General features: G+C 51.4%; 1 protein-coding gene across 1 annotated transcript; it reads left to right on the top strand.

The window, feature by feature from the left end:
* The first annotated feature begins 10450 nt into the window (after positions 1–10450).
* Positions 10451–21198, top strand: CUNH11orf24 (chromosome unknown C11orf24 homolog). The gene is made up of 4 exons (XM_032879675.1): positions 10451–10589; positions 14367–14566; positions 18875–19048; positions 19801–21198. Exons 3-4 carry the CDS (start codon positions 18973–18975, stop codon positions 20913–20915), a joined length of 1191 nt encoding a protein of 396 aa, XP_032735566.1. The 5' UTR covers positions 10451–10589; positions 14367–14566; positions 18875–18972; the 3' UTR covers positions 20916–21198.
* The last annotated feature ends 525 nt before the right edge of the window (positions 21199–21723 follow it).

Here is a 21723-nt window from a genome sequence, read left to right as displayed (position 1 = left end):
CTCAGAGCAGAAACACCTGCACGGCACATCCTAGACCCAGCACAACCATCTTAGAGCTCGGGGCCAAGGAAAACCGTTTTCAGACAGGACGGAGAGAGTTGGCCAACGCACCCTCAGAAGAGACGCTGCTTGAACACGTTCTTAGGGGAAAGGGAGGCAACAAAAGTGGGAAACATTTGGTTAAAACAAAATAAATTGTACGCAGTAGTGGCAATGTCCGCTGTGTGTGTGGGAGGAAGCCACGTGAGCCTGAGAAACCGTAGGAAAGTATTGTGGGTTTCTTCGTTTTTCTCACTTGTGTAGACGAGTGTGGACCCACGGGTATCGGGTTTATTCTTTGGGTCCTAATTGCGTACTGCCCTTCTTTATTTTGTGAGCCCAGCTGTTGCAGTGCTGGTCATGGGAGCTCTGTTCTTGGCTCCTGTCCCTGTAACGAACGTGCCGCCCCCCGTGCTTCCCTAATGTCTGGCCCCATAAATATTCTGGGACCATCTTCAATTTTCCCTGCCCCAGAGCTAAAATCATCTGTTCTCCCAGGAGCCCTGGCTCTTTTGATGAGAGAACAGTATTTAGAAACCAAGATCTGAGTACTAAGTCTGTTTCATCTTGTTTTTTATTTTAATTTTTAATTTATTTACTTATTTATTTATAGAGAGAGAAGATGCACACCTGCAGGGTGGGAAGGGGCAGAGAGAGAATCCCAAGCAGACTCCATGCCCAGCATGGAGCCCAACAGGGAGCTGGATCTCACGACCCTGAGATCATGACCTGAGTCAAAATCAAGAGTCGGATGCTTAACCAGCTGAACCACCTAGGCTCCCCTGTATTTTAATTATTTTATTTTTTTAAGATTATTTATTTATTTATTTGACAGACAGAGATCACAAGCAGGCAGAGAGGCAGGCAGAGAGAGATGGAGAAGCAGGCTCCCTGCCAAGCAGAGAGCCCGATGCGGGACTTGATCCCAGGACCCTGAGATCATGACCTGAGCCGGAGGCAGAGGCTTAACCCACTGAACCACCCACTGAGCCTGATTTTAAAATTTTTATACCTTGGGTTTTCTATCTATTTAATCATATTTGCTACCAAAGAGAGAGAGTTTTACTCCTTCTTTTCCAATATGTCTGTGTATTACTTCCTAAGCATCTGCCTTCGGCTCAGGTCATGATCCCAAGTACCCGGGATCAAGTCCTGCATTGGGCTCCTTGCTCAGTGAGGAGCCTGCTTCTCCCTCTGCCTGCTGCTCCCCCTACTTGTGCTCTCTCTATCTCTGACAAATAAATAAAATCTTTAAAAAAAGTCAGATATCTAACCGACTGAGCCACCCAGTCGTCCCCAGATTTCTGTAGTTCTACCTACTGTTCTTTTTCCGTTCCAGGAGCCCCTGTGGGATGTCACCTCACATCTAATCCTGTCTTCGTAGGCTTATCTGGGCTGGAACAGTCTCTCGGACTGTCCTTGCTTCGGCTCACCTGGACAGTTTCCAGAAGCACTGGTCACAAGTCTGTACATAGAACGTCTCTCCTTTGGAGTCTTTCCCCTCATGATTAGACAGGGTTTAGGGGCTTGGGGAGGAAGGCCACAGAGGTTCATCACGTCACATGAAGGGAACGTCAACATGACTGGCTTACCACCGTTCATGCTGACCTTGACAGCCTGGCTGAGGTGTGTGTGAGATTTCCCCACGGCAAAGTTACTCACTCCCTGTTTCCACACTGTGCTTTTTGGAACGAAATCCCTCGGGGCAGCCCACAGATAAGGAAGGACGAGGTTCTCCACCTCCCCAACAGTGGGCCCATCTGTATAAGTTATTTAGAATTCTGTGGGGCGCCTGGGTGGCTCAGTGGGTTAAGCATCTGACTCTTGATCTCAACTCTGGTCTTGATCTCAGGGTCATGAGTTCAAACTCTGTGTTGGGCTCCATGCTGCGTGTGGAGCCTATTAAAAAAAGAAAAAGAAAAAAAAAAGAAGGGTATTTAGAAACCAAGATCAAGGGCAAGGTGCATCTTTTTTTTTTTTTATGTTGATTGTCTTGGGCTTTCTAGCTGTTTAATCATTTCAGCTAAAAACAGAGAGAGGGAGAGAGAGAAAGAGGATGATTTAACTATTTTCCCCCTACATTTATACATATTTTTTCATTCTTCTTTTAACTGCGTCTTTTATTTTGTTCTTTACATTTTTAAACTGGAAATACAGTCACATGGAATTCATGAGATACAAAAGAGTAATTGCATTTTATATGCAGTTTTTATCTTTTTTTTTTTTTTCACCTGATACTATGTCCCGGGCACCTCCCCATATTCTTCGCAGTTCTTCGCAGGCTGGTGGGGGCCAGCGCTGTTACTCCTGTCATCCCTACCCCATTTCTAACCCCCTTTCCCTTCTGGAAGTTCCATCCTTCGCAGCAGAGGCCTTCTAGATCTGACTTGCAGATCTCTGTTCTCTTTCGTGTCAATTTCCATTTTCACTATAATTTTGCTTTCTGTTCTCGGCTTTCCATCTGATCTTTCAGAAGGTTCTCACCTGTGACTATTGTTTTTTCATATTTCCTCTTTTGAATTCTTAATGTTGGAAATGATGTCTTTTTGGTTTGGGGAAACTGTACATGGCCTATGTGCGCCCACTGTGAGGCTCCTGTTAGACTCTCCCAGGCTCTTCTGTGAGCTCTGACTCCGTGGAAGCCCCCTTATTTGGCTTGCCCTCACTCTCTGGAGGCACTGAAGTCCACAAGCCGACTGCCATTGATTTCTTCGCCAGTGCAAATGTGGCTTCTGATAGGGCAGGCTTTAGAGTTGTGCAGTGCACCCTAACAGACCCCCCCCCCACACACACACACGCTTCCTCGCCTGGGACTGAAGCACTCGTTCCCTGGCGGCTTGAAGCTCGGGTGGCCAGCTGCTCTCAGTGGAGTCCTTCTCCTGAACTTGATCCTGGACAATGGAAGCTGCCTGTCCCAAGGTCATGGCCCCTTCCTGGGGCAGCTGCATTCAATGACTGGCTGATGTCGGGGCATAAAGGCTCAGCCCCAGCCCCTCGTCCCCCTGCAGAGAGCCCTGTAGAATGACCTGAGGCTGTGCTCTGGCCCCATCTCAGTCCAGAGGCTTCTTTTGTCTATTTCTGCATCCTGCACTTCCCCATGGGTGTCCGTCCCAAAAACCTGCGCGATAAACCTCTTGCACTCGAACCCAGGCATCTCCAAGTCTGACTTCCAGGGAACCTAACTGCAAACGTGTCTCTTGGGCAGCAGAAAGCCCACACGTAGTGGACGACAAGGGAGCCTTTGTTCGAGGGGCCTGGCTGCAAAGCACTCAACAAGCCGGGCCCTCCACAGAGCTGTGCTGGGCAGGGCACTGTCTTTTCCCAGCTGCAAAGCTGAGGCTACTGAGTCAAGCTTGCTACAACAAAGAAGTCAACCACCACCGCTCATGGTTAGCAGAAGCTCAGGCAGGCCAAAGGGCGGGAAGGTTCTATTTCGGGGGAAGGGAAGGCTCCAGGTGTGCCCTGATTGGAGGCTGCTGGCCTGGGAAGTTGTAGGCAGACTGCCTAGAAGTGGGGCGTCCTACCTGACTGGTGAGGGGAGCATACTTGGCTTCCCATGGCTGGCCTTCAGTGAAAGCAGGGACAATTATGGAGTTGGGCAGTTGTTAATAAAATCCTGGCCATACCGGGCTGGTTGTTATGAGAGTGATGTTTACCTTCCTGCGTTGTTGCTAGAGATCTCGGTGTGGCTGCCTGCAAGTCTGGCTTCGAGCAGGCTCCTTTCCTGGGTCATGATCTCACGGTCAACGGTTTGAACCCTGCACCAGGTTCCGGCTTGGCATGGAGCCACCTGTAGAGTCTTCCTCCCTCCCCTTCCGCCCCTTCTCCTGCTCATGCTTTCTCGCTCTCAAATAAATAAATAAATAAATACGAACTTAAAAATAAACTGATATGCACCTGATAACATAGCCTTTTAGTAAGTAAAGCAAAAATGGATAGAACACCAAGGAGAAATGGAAAAGCTATAATTCACAGGATAGTTTAACCCTTCTCTCTCACTAATTGACAGAACAAGTAGACAAAGAATCGGTAAGGATTTAGGAGATTTGGAAAACATAAATAGCGAACAGCTTGATTTATGGGTATAGAGCACTGAAGAGCACACATTTTTTTCAGGCACACTCAGAACATTTGTGCAAAGTGACCATATCCTGGCCCATAAAACAGTTCCAGCAAATCTCAAGGGATGAAATACTACAGCACATTCTCTCTGACCGCAGCACAATTCATCTAGAAACCAAACCAAAACAAAAAGTTGGGAAATCCCTATTTGCTGGGAAATGAAGAAACACACATTCAAGTAACAAATGGATCCAAGGAATAATTCAGACAGGAATTGAGAAATACTTTGAACGAAAAAAATAATAAGAATACTATATCCCAAAACTGTGGGGTACAGTGAAAGCAGCACAGAGAGGGCATTTTTAGTCTCATACACATATCTAGAAAAAAAGACAAGGTAGAGCGTTAACAGAATAAATTTCCAACTCAGGAAGTTAGATGAGAACCCAAGTGTTGGAGTGTTAATGGGAAGACGCCAGTAGAGAGGGACAGGTACATCAGATGGAAGGGGAATTGTTGGCTGGCGGTCTCCAGAAAACACCGGAGATCAGGTGAGGAGATCATCTTCCACAGGAGGGAACTCCTCTTCCATCTTAATAGGAAGGGAGAAGGAAAGCGTGGCTGTGGGCCAGGCCTGCCTGTGTGCCGGCGGAGAGAGTGAGTATGGGGCTTTGAAGAGGGTGGAAGGAAGTAGACGCAAAGGGCCTCCCAGGAAAGTGTGGGAGTTCTGGCAGCCCAGAGGGCCCTGCCAAGGCTGGACACCACAGATCTTCTTCAGCACCCAGGTGTAGACAGGAAAGAGGTAGACTGCTGGACTCATCCAGGGACATGGTGTTGCCATATGGGCATGCTGAAGAACACGGAAGTTGAAGTTGTTGCATTAGAATGACTTGCTTGTTGGATCGCAGAATCCCAGCTGGAGGCTGGCAGGGCAAAGGGCAAGAAAGCAGAGAGGGGAATGGGCTACAGGTAGGGGGAGGCTCACTGGCAGGTGCAGTGGGAGTAATGAGGTCGGATAGCTGGAAGGATGGCTCAAGAGTGGGGAGCCTCTGCACATCAATGATGACAGGGTCCTGATATTGTGGTTCAAGTAACAAATGGACCCGAGCAATAATTCAGATAGGACTCTGAATCAGAGTGCACAAACCATGGAGGCCCCCTTGACGATATCAAAGGAGGGATGGGGGATGACAGTGGCCTGATGCCATCAGAGGTGGGATGGGGAGGTTGGTAGAAGGCAGTGCCCAGAAGCGGTAGAGGGTGGCACGTCTTCCCTGATGCTGAGGAAACAGAAGCATCTTCATGTGCATTTTTCAAGGCATGGGGCCTTTTTAGGTAGCCTCTACGCCCAACATGAGACTTGAACTCATGACCCTGACATCCAGAGTCACGTGCTCTATTGACGGAGCCAGCAGGCTGCCCAAACGTTAGAATTATTTTCTCAAGTTCCAAAAGAATACAAAATGGGGATTTGGGTTTTTTGTTTTGTTTTGTTTTGTTTTTGTTTTGTTTTAAAGAATTGCTTTAAACCTGGGCACCTGGGTGGTTCAGTGGGTTAAGCCCCTTCTTTCGGCTCAGGTCATGGTCTCAGGGTCCTGGGATCAAGCCCCTCATCGGGCTCTCTGCTCGGCAGGGAGCCTGCTTCCCCCTTTCCCTCTGCCTGCCTCCCTGCCTACTTGTGACCTCTCTCTCTCTCTCTGGCAAATAAATAAATAAATAATCTTTAAAAAAAAAAGAATTTCATTAAACCTGTGGATTAACTTGGGAAAATTGACATCTTATGAGATTTCATTTTTCAGTCCAGAAACATGATGTACCTCTTCGTTTATTCAAGTTTATTTTTAAGTTCTCCATATAAAGCAAATCAGAAAGGCTGTGTAAATCCTGAATGTTTCTACTAATGTATCCCTAGGTATTTTATAATTTTGTTATCAGAGTAACTGATGTTAAAATTTTTTTAAGGGCGCCTGGCTGGCTCAGTGGGTAAAGCATGTGACTCTTGATTTTGGCGTCGTGAGTTCAAGCCCCACCATTGGGTGTGGAGCCTACTTTTAATTAATTAATTATAAAAAATGTTTTAGCTTGTTACTGTTGGTATACAAGAAATCTACTGACGTGTATTTATTTTGCATCCAGACAGATGATTGACTTGTTCTTACAAATTTTTCTTTTGTTCTTATAGCTTTTAATTGACTTTTTTTTTTTTAAAGATTTTACTTATTTATCTGACAGAGATCACAAGTAGGCAGAGAGAGAGGAAGGGAAGTAGGCTCCCCGCTGAGCAGAGAGCCCGATGTGGGGCTCAATCCCAGGACCCCGAGATCATGACCCAAGCCGAAGGCAGAGGCTGTACCCCACTGAGCCACCCAGGCGCCCCTTTTAATTGACTTTTAAGTTGACTCTTTTAGACATTTGATGTAGTTAATTATATCTCATGTAAATAATGAAAGCTTGTCTTAAAAAAAAAAAAAACCTTATGGGGGAGCTGGGTGGCTCAGTAGGTTAAGCATCTGTCTTCGGCTCAGGTCGTGATCCCACGGTCCTGGGATCAAGCCCCGCATCAGGCTCCCAGCTCAGCGGGAAAACTACTTCTCCCTCTCCCACTCCCCCTGCTTGTGTTCCCTCTCTTGCTGTCTCTCTCTTTCTGTCAAATAAATACATAAAATCTTTAAAAAAATTTTTTTGAAGTGACACTTTTTCTTTAAGATTTTAGGTATTTATTTGAGAGAGAGAGAAAGAGCACACAAGCAAGGGGGAAGGGCAGAGGGAGAGAGAAGCAGGCTCCCCACTGAGCAGGGAGTCCAAGCAGGGCTGGTTCCCAGGACCCTAATATCATGACCTGAGCTGAAGGCAGATGTTTAACCAACCGAGCTACCCAGGCACCCACGAAGTGACACTCTTTTTATCCCTAGTGTAACTTTTTAAAAACCAAACTTATTGGGGTAATTTGTATGCAACAAAATGCATCCATTTTAAGTATTCATTTCTCCTTATACACACACACACGCTCATGTAACTATCCTTTAATCTTCACCTTTCTTTACAGCAGAACATTTGTTTTTTCAGTTAAATGTATTGAGGCATAGTTTACATTCAGTAAAATTCACATTTTCATGACTTGTAAGAAATGTATTCAGTCCCGCTACTGTCACCACAATCAAGATACAGAATACCTCCGTCATCCCCCCAAAATTCTCTTAGGCTCCTTCCTAGTCAATCTAGAGTTGCCAGATTTAGCAAATCTAGCTGGGCAGCCTATGATTTATTTGGCAAGTCAAAGCCAATTCCTGTCCCCTCTCCTATCCCCTGGTGACTACCAATTCCTGTCTCTATACTTCTGTCTTTCCATGAATGTCATATACATGGAATCACTGTATGTAGATGTTGGTTTGTAACTTCTTTGGGAGCTTCTCGTGTATAATCTGAAATTGGCCCTAAAATGCAGAGGGCAGGAAGAGACCAAAGAAAGAGAAAGACCACTCTGGGTTGGTAGGTGGCAGTTTTAATAAGTGAAGGGAACTTACAAATGAGGCTTGTCTGGAGTGGCCACAATGTGAGTAAATCCCTACACCAGCTGTTGAATCTTGGAAGTTTAGAGAGAGAGAGACCTTAACCAGGTTCAGGACCATACAACGTGCAGCTGTTCTCAACATCACGTCACTATCTCAAGCCTATATCCTTGTAGCAGCCTCTGGGAGAGGGAAAGGCAAGCAGAACCCACATTCCAAGGACAGAAGCTGAGTAGCCTCTGAGTGCCCGGCTCCAGCTCACAGTTCAACCGGAGGTCACGTCCTCTCAATGACCTTCCTCAACAATAGTTTCTTTTGTCTGGTTGGTTTCTCTTAGCATAATGCTTTTGAGATTCTTCAGTGTTGGTGACTCTTATCAGTAATTCTGCTTTCTATGACTGAGTAGTAGTCCATTATATAGATGTACTGAAATGTTATATCCTCTCACCCACTGATTGTCATTTGAGTGTTTCCAGCTTTTGGCAATTGTGAATAAAGTTGCTGTAGACATTTTCATGCAGGTGTTCGTGGGTGCATATGTTTTCACTTCCTTTGGGTAATTAGCTAGGAGATTGCCAAACTTAGTATTTTTTTAAAAGATTTTATTTATTTATTTGACAGAAAGAGAGAGATCACAAGCAGACAGAGAGGCAGGCAGAGAGAGAGGGGGAAGCAGGCTCCCCACGGAGCAGAGAGCCTGATGTGGGGCTTGATCCCAGGACCCTGAGATCGTTACCTGAGCTGAAGGCAGAGGCTTAACCCACTGAGCCCCCAAACTTAATATTTCTGAACACTATAAGTGATGGGTCAGGAACAGCAGCCCAATAATGCATACAGAATTATATTTCTATCCTCATAATTACCGATCTTTCTTCTACAAATTCTCATAATTTTTATGTCCTTAATTTTCTGTTTATGGAGTAAAAAGGAAGCTTCGATTAATAATGACAATGAAGGGCTGAGCATGAAGGGAAATTTTTGCCCATGTTTTTTCCCCTAGGAGTGATGGTTCCGAATTCACTAATTCAGTCTTCATGAAGACCAGTAACTATCGTTACCGTGAGTAACGATAAAACTGAGGCACAGAAAGACTAAGCCTCTCGCTCACTGTCACCAAGCTAAAAAGCGGAGCTGGAGTTTGAAGCCAGGCCGGGTGACTCCAGAGCATGGAGTATATTCAAATAATAACGTAATCCAACAACCAAGAGCACTGGGCTCTGAGTTTATTATCAGCTCTTTTGCAGAGAAAGCACCCGAGATAATCTGTACCCTGAGAGAAAAGCCTTCACTTAACGTAATCCACTACCATCAACAGCAGCGCAGAGCCCTGCTCTACTCTTCATAATAGTCTGCAGAACCAGCTATGCAGTTCCCAGAGCAAGCTCGACACGAGGTTCCAGGTAAGCCCAATCCACTGGAAAGGTGCAAGATTCCTCTAGGAGAGAATGAATTTCCCTGTCTTCTGGACCACCATGGCGACGTAGTACCACTGTCATCTGAAAGCCATTTCCTAGTAACACCTTGGGCTGTATTTTCTGTAAAGGACCAGGCAGTAAGTATTTCAGGTGTCGTGGGTCATACAGTTTTTCCTGCAATTATTCAACTCTGTCCTTGCAGTGCAAAAGCCTAGACAATATATAAAGGGTGTAACCGTGTCCCAATAAAACTTTACTTACAAGAGCAGACAGAGGGCCAACAGACCGTTCCCTAGACTAGGAGGTCTTCAAGGAGGCGTGTGTCTTTACCTTTTTAATTTCAGCCTCAGCAGTAAAAACTGTCCTGATTTTCCCGAAGAGGAAAACAGCCACAGATACTGATTTTTGAGGAAGTCAGGCGCAGAACTACAACTGGCCATTGGGTATATTTTCTTCGAACACAGATGCCGCCCTTGCTGGATCTGAGCGAGTTGGGGAAATCAGAGCAAACGCAAAGCGAAAGCATCTTGTCTTCGCAAACCCTCCCAACTGGCCTGGGTCCCGGCAAACCCGCGTGCGCTGTGTAGTTCTACACAACTTGAAACTTGAAAGTTCGAGGAGGTCGAAGTGGGGTTGGCAGCTCTCAACTGCCTTTCAGGCGCTCCCAGAGCTCAGAGCAGGGAGGTGACCTCCTCTTCGCACACCGTCTGGCTTCGTCTCTCAGCCCAGGACCCCAGGACAGGCTACACGGCGGTCTGAAAATAAAGCCTTTGGCTTATTCCCAGGAGACCAGCCTTCGCAGACAGGCTGCCTTCGGACTTGGGGGTCCCGAGGGAGCTTTACACAGAGCGGGGTTCGGTCACACAACTAGTCATTCGCAAAGCCTACTTCTAGGTGAAGTTCCTACACGCGCTCCATGCGGCCCCGTTGTTACCCGGCGTCTCACAGTTGCTGGACACTGAGGCTCCGCTTCTGCATCTGTGAAAGAGGCACAAAGCCCCCACAGCGCTGTCGCACCGAACCTGCAGGTCAGACACGGAAGCCCGCGCGGGGCCTCCACCCCCATGATTCCAGGGGCTGGGCCAAGTGGAAGGGAGGAGGGCGGCACTGTGGGCCACCCCAGGGCTCGGGGCCCTGCGCGCTGTCGGGGAACGTCCGAGCTCCCACAGGCCAGCTGCTGAGGCGGAGCGCCACCACTTTCGCCGCACGCCCGTCCGAAACGGCAGCTCCCGGCCGCTTCCGGCCACGAGCTCGACGGAGTCCAGGCAGCCCCGCGGTGGGCGGAGCCTGAGGACGGCCACGCCCCCGCTTCCGGCTCCCTCTCTGCAGCTCCTGGCACCGCGGGCCCCTCCCTGCTCCGTGCGGAGCTTCCCCGCCCACTAGGGCCCGCCTCAGGTGACGTCAGTTCCGGGGCGGTCCGGGCGGGGCCCGAGCTGGGGCGGCTGCCTTGAGCAGTCTTGGCTCCGGTGCTCTGCTCCGCTGCCGGCCACGTCTCCACGCCGGGCCGCGGGTACTTCCCCGCCGTCCGACGGCCACCCGGCCGCTGCAGGCCTGCCGCGCCCGGGTAAGGGGCCCGCGCCGCCGTCCGGGGAGCTGTTGTCACGGCTCCCTGAACCGGCTTGCGAGCGAAGGAGGGAGGTGGGGGCAGGAGGAGGCTTGAATGGGGGCACAAGAGGCAGGAGGGCGACCTGGCAAAGATCAGTGGGGGCACCGGTGCAAGACGAGGAGGCCAGGAGGGAGGAAGGAACGGAGGGAGCCAGGCGGGGGACCGATGGGGGACTCGGTCCCTCTCGAGGCTGGAGGGAGGAGGAGGGCTGCAGGGGATATCCCAAACCTGGGGAGAGGCCCGGCTCGTTGGAGTTTGGGAGCGGAGGGTGGGAGAGTTGGGACACTCCCAAATGCGCGGGGAACTGAAAGGTTTTCCCGGGACAAGGCTGGGCCCCAGAGTGCTGCCCTCCAAGAAAGCATTGGCTTTTTAGGTGACCCAGGCCTTCCCAGGCCCTCCACCTGGGAGGGGTTGTGCCTTTCCATCCGCCTGCCTCCCTCCCCCCGTGGGAGCCCGGTGGCTGCTTACTGTGTGCAGCTCACGATCTCGGGCTGAGACGCGGAATCAGCATCCACATGGTTTGCCATAAGACATAAACATCATGCTTAGAAATCTGCCTATCCCAACATTCAGTTATTTTTACCGCCTGGAGGAAGCATCTTTAAAAATTTCCCTGAAATCGGTGAGGAAAGTATTTAAAATACGAATTTTCCACCTATAGGCAGGACTTGCTTCATGGACGAGGGAATGCCAGATTTGCCCACAGTGCCACCGAAAACTAGCCTTTGATCAGCATTTAGCTGTGATACCAAAAGGTGCAGAAACTTACAGAACTTAAACTTACAGAAGCAGGCAGGGTAATTAGGATGATATCCACTTCAGTTCCCATCTGCCATGAAGACACGTCCTTTAGACCACAGGGCAATGTCTGTATATGCAAAACCACACACCTGTGTTCCTTGGGTTGTGCTGCCAAAGTTCAGCCAGGTGACGTGCTGGGATTAGGTATCTAGGGTTTGCTCTGTATTTGTTTTCTGCACTTCCTGCTGCTTGCTGTATAAAGCTTGTCCAGCTTGGAGTAGGGGCCCAGGCCATGCTGCTGCTGATTTAGATCTTACTGGACTGATGGAATGTGGGGGTGACACCTATAATCCCTTACCAAGCCTAAGGCTTACTTGTATAAGATCCTGGGAACCAGTCTAGGCCAGGAGAAGGAAGCCAGCCATTCAAGAGTCTGCGGCCATGTAATCAGCACACAGCACTCGGCATGTAACAGGTTCCTAAAAGAGTTTTTGTAAAACTCAAGCCAAGGGGTAACTGGGTGGCTCAGTTGATTGAGCATCTGCCTTCCGCTTGAGTAGTGATCTCAGGGTCCTGGGATCAAGCCCCATGTTGGGCTCCCTGCTCAGTGGGAAGCTTGCTTCTCCATCTCCCTCTGCAGCTCCCCCTGCTCATGCTCTCTCTCTCTCTCTCTCAAGTAAATAAAGAAAATCTTAAAAAAAAAAAAAAATCAAGCCAAGGTTGGGAACATAATAATTCAGAGACAAGGGGTATTGGAAGGTATCACGAGATCATGGACCAGGTAAGGATCAGGAAGTTGACACCTAAGGCCACAGTCCGGGGGTGCCTTTCTGAGGGAGGGTCACCTGGCTCGGGGTGCTCCCCCCCAGCAGAACTTGTGGGGAGCTGACCGCTGAAAAAGAGTGGATCCCAGCAGCAGCCTAACCCCTGTCTCTCCACCTGCGGGTCTTCCATTTAATAATAACTTCATTCTTTCTTGTTTATTCCCTTCTTGCACCAGCGGTCTCTTTTCTTTCCATCTATTATAGTCTGAGGCCTTGAGCTACCTAGTCTCCCTGCACCCTAATAATGAGAATGACTGGCTGGCCCCTCGCTTAAAGCTCGGGGAAGCCTTTGCAGGACGGAGTGTCATTTAAATCTTGCTCGTGGTTTGTCCATTGTGAGTCAGCTTACAAAGATCAGCGCAGGTCCTCACACGTGAATCTTGACATTTAGAATGTGCTTTTGGAAAGTGGAGGCAGAACCTTCCAGACAGATGAAGTCATGGCCCAACGAGGGCCTGTTCTAGACTCTATGGGCGGCTAGTTCCCATCTCTGTGGGAGTGACCACCAGCATAAGGGGCTGGTAGTGCATAAGCAGTGACTGTCCAGTAGAAGTTTCCGGAGAAACTTGTGGAGTTTCTTTGACATAGTCTTAGAAACATGCTCTGTCTGTGCACTCACATGTGTTTGTAACTGTGTGTGCAATTGCACACATGCGTGTGTGTGTGTGTATGTCTGTGTGTACACCTGTGGGTGTTTGTATTAGAGAGTGAGCCCATGGGGGTCCTAACACATCCTCACCTCCTAAGGAGGTGAGGAGCTATTTCTTAATCTCCCAAGTGTCCATTAAATAGTCACCAGGGAGAGAAACATTTGTTCTGGTTACTGTCTTTGCATTACAACTGTCCTCCTGGTTCCTCTGAAGTTGTGGCTGGCTCCTAGAAGAATGAAGTTCCTGATACATAAATTATGGAGTTTCTCTAAATCATTAAAATCTACATGTGAAAAACTATATCCAGCAGGTTACTCTGTGCCTTTCTGCCCCCGCAGCTCAAAATACCTGAAGAAAATCAGACATCGTTTTCCTTCATGGGTCAAAATGTTTTCCAAAATGCTTGTGCAAGAAAAAAAATACACATATATATATTTATATATATATATATATGGTGGAAAATGAAAGTCACCAGTAAATTTGTTCCCCAGGCATAACTATCATTAATGCTCTGGTGTAAATCTCTCCAGATCCCTTAACAAATGTCTATTTATTTATTTTTTAAAAGATTTTCTTTATTTAATTGACAGCGAGGGGGACAACGAGAGAGGGAACACAAGCAGGGGAAGTGGGAGAGGGAGAAGCAGGCTCTCTGCTGAGCAGGGAGCCCGACATGGGGCTCAATCCCAGGACCCCGGGATCATGACCTGAGCCAAAGGCAGACGCTTAACTGATTGAGCCACCCAGGTGCCCCAACAAATGTCTACTTAAATAAAAAGAGAATCCTGGTGCATATACTGTTGTATGACCTGCTTTTTTTCATCTGTTGGTACATGTGGCCCATGTCAATAAAGAGAAAGCTATATATATATATTTTTAAGACTTTATTTTTAAGCAATCTGCATCCAGTGTGGGGCTCGAACTCACAACCTGAGACCAAGAGCCACACACTCCACCGACCGAGCCACCCCGGCACCTGGAAGTTGTATATTTTTTGAACAGCTGCCATAGTATTCAATATGTGGGTGGGGCCATATCTTCTATAACCACTCCAGTTGTTTTGCTGTTATAAATAACGCCATGATGAACATCTTTTCAGACGTCCATCTTTACACATCCGTCCACTTACTTCCCTGGAAGAAATTCCAGCAGTAGAAAGCGCTCCATTGCCAAGTCTTGGCATTGAAAGTTCTTTTTTTTTTTTTTTTTAAGATTTTTATTTATTTATTTGAGATCACAAGTAAGCAGAGAGGCAGGGGGGGGTGGGGAGCAGGCTCCCCCCTGAGAAGGGAGCCAGATGTGGGGCTCGATCCCAGGACCCTGAGATCATGACCTGAGCCAAAGGCAGAGGCTTAACCCCCTGAGCCACCCAGGCGCCCAACATTGAAAGTTCTAATGGACATTGTCAGTCTCTCAGCACAATGGTCTATTTAAGGCTGTTCTGCCAGTGACTCCCTCCTCCCTGGGCTTTGCCCCCCTCTGCTTTACCTAAGGAGTTTTTACTTTTTTTTGAACCGTAGATGCGTCTGTTCCCAGAGCGGGGCATCTGCCCATGTCCCACGTGGCCACAAAGCATGCCGTGGCCTGCAAGTGCTCCTCGAAGCTGCTCTCACCTCCTGCAAAGCCAGACCTCGCCCCGCAAGCACACGGTGCCAAGCCTGCCGCTCTCCAGGGAGGACGAGGGCCCAGCGTGGGAGCTTGCCCTGAGCAGCTGCGTCTGGTGAGTGTCCGTGGCCCTGCCTGCATTGAGGCACCATTGAGAGGGCCCCTCAAGAGCTTCGCTGCAAAGTGGGGGAAAGGACAGACAGCAGAACCCAGAGTGGCCTGTTCTGTGGCATTTCATGGACAGCGGTTTTCCCTTCCCAGGTAGACCAGGAAAGCGGGGCTAGGAGCAGGGACAGACAGGAGGGGCTGGGAGCACGTGGTCCTCTGTGGCCCTCTGCTGTTCTGGTGACACAGGCTCCCAAACCGCAGGAGGTTTCCTCTGGGCCTGGTGTTGAGATCTCTCAATGCTTGCCCCTCACCGATGCTGGGGTTGGGGGGTGAGGAGCCGCCTAGCAGCAGCCATTCTGGGAGGAGAGAGGCCAGAGTCTGTCCCCAGACCACCAGCGAGACAGTCCAGTCCATGTCTGTTCCGCATGACGAGCTGAAAGAAAAGGAGGAAATCCATTCGGCACAGTGACTCTGTTCCTCTCTCCCTAAGCTCGATTATCCGCTCTGGAGTTCCTTCCAGTGCTAGAGCAGGGTTCGCAAACTATGGCCCATGGACTGAGTCCCGCCTCCTGTCTGTTTTTGTAGATAAAGTTTTATTGGGACACAGCCACACCCATCGTTCACAAGTGTAGCTGAGACAGAGACGCACGGCCCGTAAAATCTAAAACATTTGCTGTCTAGCTCTTTACAGAAAAAGTTTGCTGACTCTGGCCTGGAGATTTGTAGCGAGGGGGGCAGGAGACGGCACTGGTGCCCGGGGTGCATGCAGGAAGCCCGGTCACGTCATCCTCCCCACCCCTGGCAGAGCCCAGATCCGTGCAGGGAGCATGTTGGGCCTGGCAGTGCTAGCGTTTTAAATACATTCAGTAGACATGAGCGGCCAAAGAAAGAGCCATTTAAATACATTTATTCACTGAGCGCCAGCTGCGTTGCCTCAGTTCATGGGGAGTGTGGGTTCTTTGTTCCCAAAACCTTCCAGTTTCAGTTCTTTCGTCTGTGGCATTGGTCTGTGTCTTCTCTCCCCACCCTGCCCCCTGCTTGTTTCTGTCAGAACAAAGAATGTCTTTTGCACTCTAGAAAACAGATGCGGGGGCGCCTGGGCGGCTCAGTCGGTTGGGTGTCTGCTTTCAGCTCGGGTCATGATCCCGGGGTCCTGGGATCGAGTCCCGCTGGGCTCTCTGCTCAGCAGAGAGAACTGCTTCTCCCTCTTCCTCCACCCCTCCCCCTGCTTGTCCTCTCTGGCTCTATCTCTCTGTCAAATAAATAAACAAAATCTAGAAGAAGAAAAGAAAAGACGCAGATTGGTAGCTTCTGGCTGAGTCTTCTAGACCTCTAAGCTCCCAGGAGCCCTTACGGACAGTTTTGGATGGAAGGTGCAACTGGAAACTAGAATAAAGCTGGGGACTCTTGCAAAGGGGTGAGAAGCATCCAGGAAAGCGCCAGCTTTCTGGAAGAGTTCGTGCTCGAGGGGCTTTCCTATCGTGGGGCTACTTTCCCACAGTCCCCTCTGATCACAGGAGCCAGAAAGCCACTGGGCGGCCACTCTCTACTCGTTCCTCTCTGCCACGCAGGGGCTGCTTGGCGGAGCTCCTAGCAGGGCCAGACGGGCTTGTTGGGGCACACTGGTGGCTAAGCCTGGTGCAGGGCTAGAAACTGCAGGAATTCCACATGCCCCATGGGGCTGGGCCCGTGGGGCAGAGGTAGCTGGACCAGATTTTAAAGGCCTCCTTGGCCGTGTTAATGAGTTTTGGGGTTATCCTGGGATAGTGTGGGGTCTGAGCAGTGGAGGCAGAATCACCTTTGTGGGTTCCAGGGATCTTTCTGGAAGCTGTGGGGTGGCATGCAGATCAGGGCCAGGGTGGGGATGCATGAGGTGATTCATTCATGACTCAGGGCTCATGGAAAGACAGTGAGCCTGGCCCAATCACCAGGGGCCGCCTAGGTGCGGGGCCACGGAGGGCAGTGGGTAGCCTTCATGCCGGCTGAGTAGCCCATCAGGATGTTTTCACTTAGTGTGACTCGAGTGCTGCCTTCCGTGATGTCCTGTGCAACTCAAGAGCTTCGTGGTAAGGGCACTGGAAAGACCAAAGGCCTTGGGTGTCTGCAGGCAGGTGCCCTCGCGAGCCCCTGGGTCATTGCCTGCCCTCCACTCCCAGCAGGACTGTTTTCAAATCAGGTGTTTAATCATGGGACCAAGCATGACTGCGTGTGACTGCATCATTGTCTGGAGAGGACCTGGGCCTTGCAGGCAGCCACGTGGGTCTCAGGACAGGATTAGGGGCCACCCAGGACCAGGAGGGCGTGAAGTGATGGGACTCTTGAGACCAGTGGGCCCCTCTGCTCCCCAGTGCACCCCTACAGTGAGGGACACCAGCTGACCAGCACACTGGAGGGCCCCGGGGTGAGGGTGGGGAGACCCCTGTGTGCTCGGGAAGCCAGGTCTGGCTGGGCCCAGTCCTCCTCTTGGTGAGGCTCAAGCTGTTGTGGCATTTCTGGAAGTTTCTGCAGACAGCTAGGTGACCAGGTCCTTGCTACTACCTCTGTCTCTTGCAGTGGCACCCCCTGGTCTAGGCCTTCAGCCTCCTGTGGCCTTGTCCCCTTCTGCCTGTGTTGCTACCCCTGCCGCCTCCTCATGGGGCTCCTGTCACGTCTGCCCCTCATCTGTCCCTCCTGCCCAAGCATTTTCCTGTGCTGGTGACACACCTGCCTCAGCGCCCCCGCAAACCCCAGCTGCCCAATGGTGGCCGCCAATCTCTGGTCTGATCCCAGGTCTCAGCACACTGTCCCCCAGCCTCTGGCCCCAGTGCTGTCACCTGTTGCACTCTCCCACCCACCTCCACCACACCTTCCCCACCAGGCGGATCCCATCCATCCTTCAGAATATGCCCACCTGTTGCCTTCCCAGGAAGCCTTCCCGGGCCACGCCTCTCCACCCACCAGAATTCAGTGCCTCCTCTAGGCCCCACAGCACCCTGTCTCCCCCACTCACCTCTGGGGCCTCCACAGAGAGGACCAGCCTCCGGCTGACATGTCAAGGCCTTCCCGTGCTCCATCCCCTGCCTGCTCCAGGCACTGAGTCACGCCTCTCCTCTGTGCTTGCAGAAGCTTGCAGTGACCTCTTTTCTGTGTTTCCTACTGGATGGCAGGCTGCCTAGAGGACAGAGTTGTGTGGCTTTCGTCTTTTTGTTCTACAGGCACTGCCCGGCACATAAGCAGGCACTCGGGGAATATTGGATGGATGGAAGGGTAGGTGGATGGTGGATGGATGATGGATGGGTGGGTAGATGGATGGATGATGGATGGATGGATGGGTGGGTGGATGATGGATGGATGATGGATGGATGGATGATGGATGGATGGAAGGATAGGTGGATGGTGGATGGATGGGTGGATGGATGGATGATGGATGGATGGAAGGGTGGGTGGATGGTGGATGGATGGATGGATGGATGGATGATGGATGGATGTTGGGTGGGTGGATGATGGATGGATGGATAATGGATGGATGGAAGGGTGGGTGGATGGTGGATGGATGGGTGGATGGATGGATGATGGATGGATGTTGGGTGGGTGGATGATGGATGGTGGGTAGATGGATGGATGGAAGGGTAGGTGGATCGTGGATGGATGGATGGATGGATGATGGATGGATGTTGGGTGGGTGGATGATGGATGGATGGATAATGGATGGATGGAAGGGTAGGTGGATGGTGGATGGATGGATGATGGATGGATGTTGGGTGGGTGGATGATGGATGGATGATGGATAGATGCATGTTGGATGAGTGCATTGATGGATGGCTGGGTGGGTAATAGATGGGTGAATGGATGACACATGATGGACAGGTAGATGAATGGGGGCTAGTTGGCTGGCTAGCTAAACAATATCTCCATGTGAAAGGTGAGGTCAGCTATCGTGGGGTGTACACAAATACCCTGGGCCTGATATGTGACCTTGGCCGATCTTGGTTATCAAAAGGTCTTGGCCTTGTGAGCATGGTCAGGTCTTGGCCCTTTCTCTTCTGCTCTTTCACACTAGGAACTCTGGGTGGGAAGGTGGGCGCTTACAAAGGTTGAGACGCAGAATGAAAGTGGGTCGAGGAGTCCTCTAAACCCGTCAAATGCAGGCGTGGGACAGGTCACTAGATCGCCGTGGATGAGAGGTATCACACTGTTCTGGGTGCCAGGCCCTGGTCAAAATACTCAGCTCAGTTTGCAGCCTGGACCTTCTAGAAGCCTCCACAACAGGCACCCCACCATGTCCCATGGCCCAGGTGAGGCTGTGCATTACTGACCAGACACCTTTCTTGACCAGATCCTTCAAGCAAGCAGCAGGGAGTCACCAGCAGCCTGAGGAGCGGCCAGCTGGTAGCCCCAGGGACTGCCCAGCCTGGCTCCTAGCTCACCCACAAGATGTGGACAGCCCTTGTGCTCGTTTGGATTTCCTCCTTGTCCTTATCCGAGAGCCAAGTACCATCCCAGGATGCACGTAAGTGAGAAAACCCTGTGACTGCTGTTCAGGCCCACAGTGATCCCGAAGCACCCTGAGCCCAAGGGACGTGTGCAGGCCTAGTCCAGCGAGTTGCGAGCCCCAGAGCTGCCAAGGGCCAGCTTGAGGAGAAAGCTCCCAGGGGACTGGGCCTCTGAGCTCTGAGTCCTGACAGGGTCACTTGCTTGGCCCTACACAATTTCTCCTATAAAACCGATCTTCACTGGGGAATTCGTCTGCTCATACATCAGATATCTCATTACACTCCTGCTCTGTGCCAGACACTGATCATCTCCAGGAATTCCTGCCACAAATCCTTCCAGAAAGCCAAGAGTTGTTTTACGGTGTGACTGTCTGGGTGATGATATATCTGGTTTCTAAAGCGCATGTGTGTGATGGGTTTTGTTAATGGTGAATCACACCTCTGAGGTGAGACTTTCCCTCTGATGGATGTTTTGGGTATTGGACCCTAGAGTGAAGCTCTTGAGCCTTCAACGGGCTCGGGTTCAGAGGACGAGGGAGTTCTTACGTCAAAGTGCCGAGTGACCCTCTCCGGGGCAGCAGGCTCCGTGTGCTCACGGGGAGGATAGGAGGGAAACGTGTTCACAATTCACCTCCTTCGTTCTCACTGGGCTGAGGCCAAACGGCCACCCGGGCCAGACTGACAGGCCACAAACTAAGACACAGGATGTGCACATCCCTGCACAGGATGGAAAGTGACGGTATCTTTTTCTCCCTTTTCTGACTTTAAGGGTACTTAGTCCTCAACCAGACAGATAATCCAGCCAAGAAAAGTGTATCTGTGATGACAGTTACCAGAGTCCTTAATGGAATATCCGAAATAATGACCACGGTGACACCTTCTCCTGTTCCATTGGCCACAGGAACCCCGGTGGCCAACGCCAGCTCTCCTGCAGTCACAGCAGGGAGAACACTCAGGACAGACGCGGGGATGGAAGGTTCCCCTGAACAAGTAGCCTCTGGGGCACCCCAGCCCCCTGCCCCGGCAGTGTCACAACGGACCCCATCCTCCATCGCTGTCCGTGTCCCCCACACGCAGGTGCCGAGTGGCAGCCCACTGCCAGGGACAGCAACTCTGACGACACTGGCCACCAGTGCTCAGCCTGCCACTGGGACTGTCACAACTGCCCATGCCCTGATGGGCACACACAGCCCTTCCCAGCATACCCCTGGCAACTCCACAGCCAGTCCCACGGCCACCTCGGGTCCCCAAGTGCTTAACGTGTCCACACAAGCCCCCACCGTCCAGGCATCAACAGGCTGGCGCACGGCTGGCACGGCAAGTGGGCCCATACCCACCCTCTCCAGCACAGCTTCAGAGCCCACCCGCCCATCCGTGACTCCTGTGGCCACCACAGCAGTGACCACCACCACGGCCCATGCCCAGGAGCCGACTACCAGCACAGCACCAGCACCTGTGCCCCCCACCAGCCCGACCCCCAAGGGGGAGGCCACATCCCCCACGACCCAGCCAAGCCCTGCTCCATCAACGCACGGGGCCGCGGGGCCAGGCACAGCCCGGACATCCGAGCAAGTGCCACCTGAAACCCCTCCTGGCACGGCGTCCTCTGCTCCGACGCCGGGGGCTCCCGGGAGCACGAAGATGTCAGCCACAGACTTGTGCCCGCTCAGTACCCAAGGCCAGTATGTGGTGGTCACCACCAGGCCCCTCAGCCCGTCTCTGGTGAACAAGGGTTTCCTGTTGGCGGCGCTCTTCCTCGGGGTGGCCCTCTTCATCGTCGTCGTGGTTCTGCTCGCCCTGCAAGCCTACGAGAGCTATAGGAAGAAGGAGTACACGCAGGTGGACTATCTCATCAACGGAATGTACGCGGACTCGGAAATGTGAGGGGCCGGGGGCGCCCAGCCCGCCCCTCCTGCCGTGTTGCCTCTGACACCAAACCAAGTGCTTCCAGATCCTTTTGGTGCAATTAGGAGGTAGGCCGGACGTCTCCGCACGTTTCCTCGCTGTCGGATTAAGTCCACGATCACTCAAGAGCGGCTGCTTTTTCGTATTTATTTTTGTAAACAATCACGTCCATGCGACGGGCAGCGATCGCGCCGTGGGCGGGGCTGGCAGAGCCCCCATGTGGATCCTGACCCGAATTAAAGCAATGACCACCTTCCATTCAGACCCGTGTCCCGCTATTTGTGAAGGTCGTGTCCTGTCCGCCATCGCGCCCAGGGGGGGGCCTTCCTGGGACGCGTGTGATGGGGTTCATGTTCATCAGCATTTACGGTAACACCCGGGTTTGGGGTCTGCTGTGTCTGCGCCCTTCCTGGGGCCTCACTGTTAATTCCGAACGTGCCTGTGCTCAGTGGGTGCGGGGAGGGGCGCCCCAGGCCCTGGGCGTCTCTGGCATGCCCTGGAGACAGGGCCTTCCCACAGATGTCCTTTTTCTGAATTGCCCACTGGTGCAAGCTTGGAGCTGGATTTGGGCACGAGAGAGCGGAGTCCCGCGCTAACCCGGTGAGCTGCCCGTTGTGGCCAGAGCTGCCCGTTGTGGCCAGAGCTGCCCGTTGTGGCCAGAGCTGCCCGTTGTGGCCAGCTCAGCCTGGACGTGCTTGGACTGAATTCTCAGTGAGCCTGCCCAGCCCACACTGTGCCCTCGCCTCGTGGAAACCCAGTCAGCCGGTGTGGTGGGACCGTCCCTACT

The sequence above is a fragment of the Lontra canadensis genome, unplaced genomic scaffold, assembly GCF_010015895.1.
Source record: "Lontra canadensis isolate GAN:19392208 unplaced genomic scaffold, GSC_riverotter_1.0 scaffold66, whole genome shotgun sequence".
Lineage (NCBI taxonomy): Eukaryota > Metazoa > Chordata > Mammalia > Carnivora > Mustelidae > Lontra > Lontra canadensis.
The sequence above is the reverse complement of the archived record's forward strand: the minus strand, read 5'-3'. Positions and strand labels throughout refer to the sequence as shown.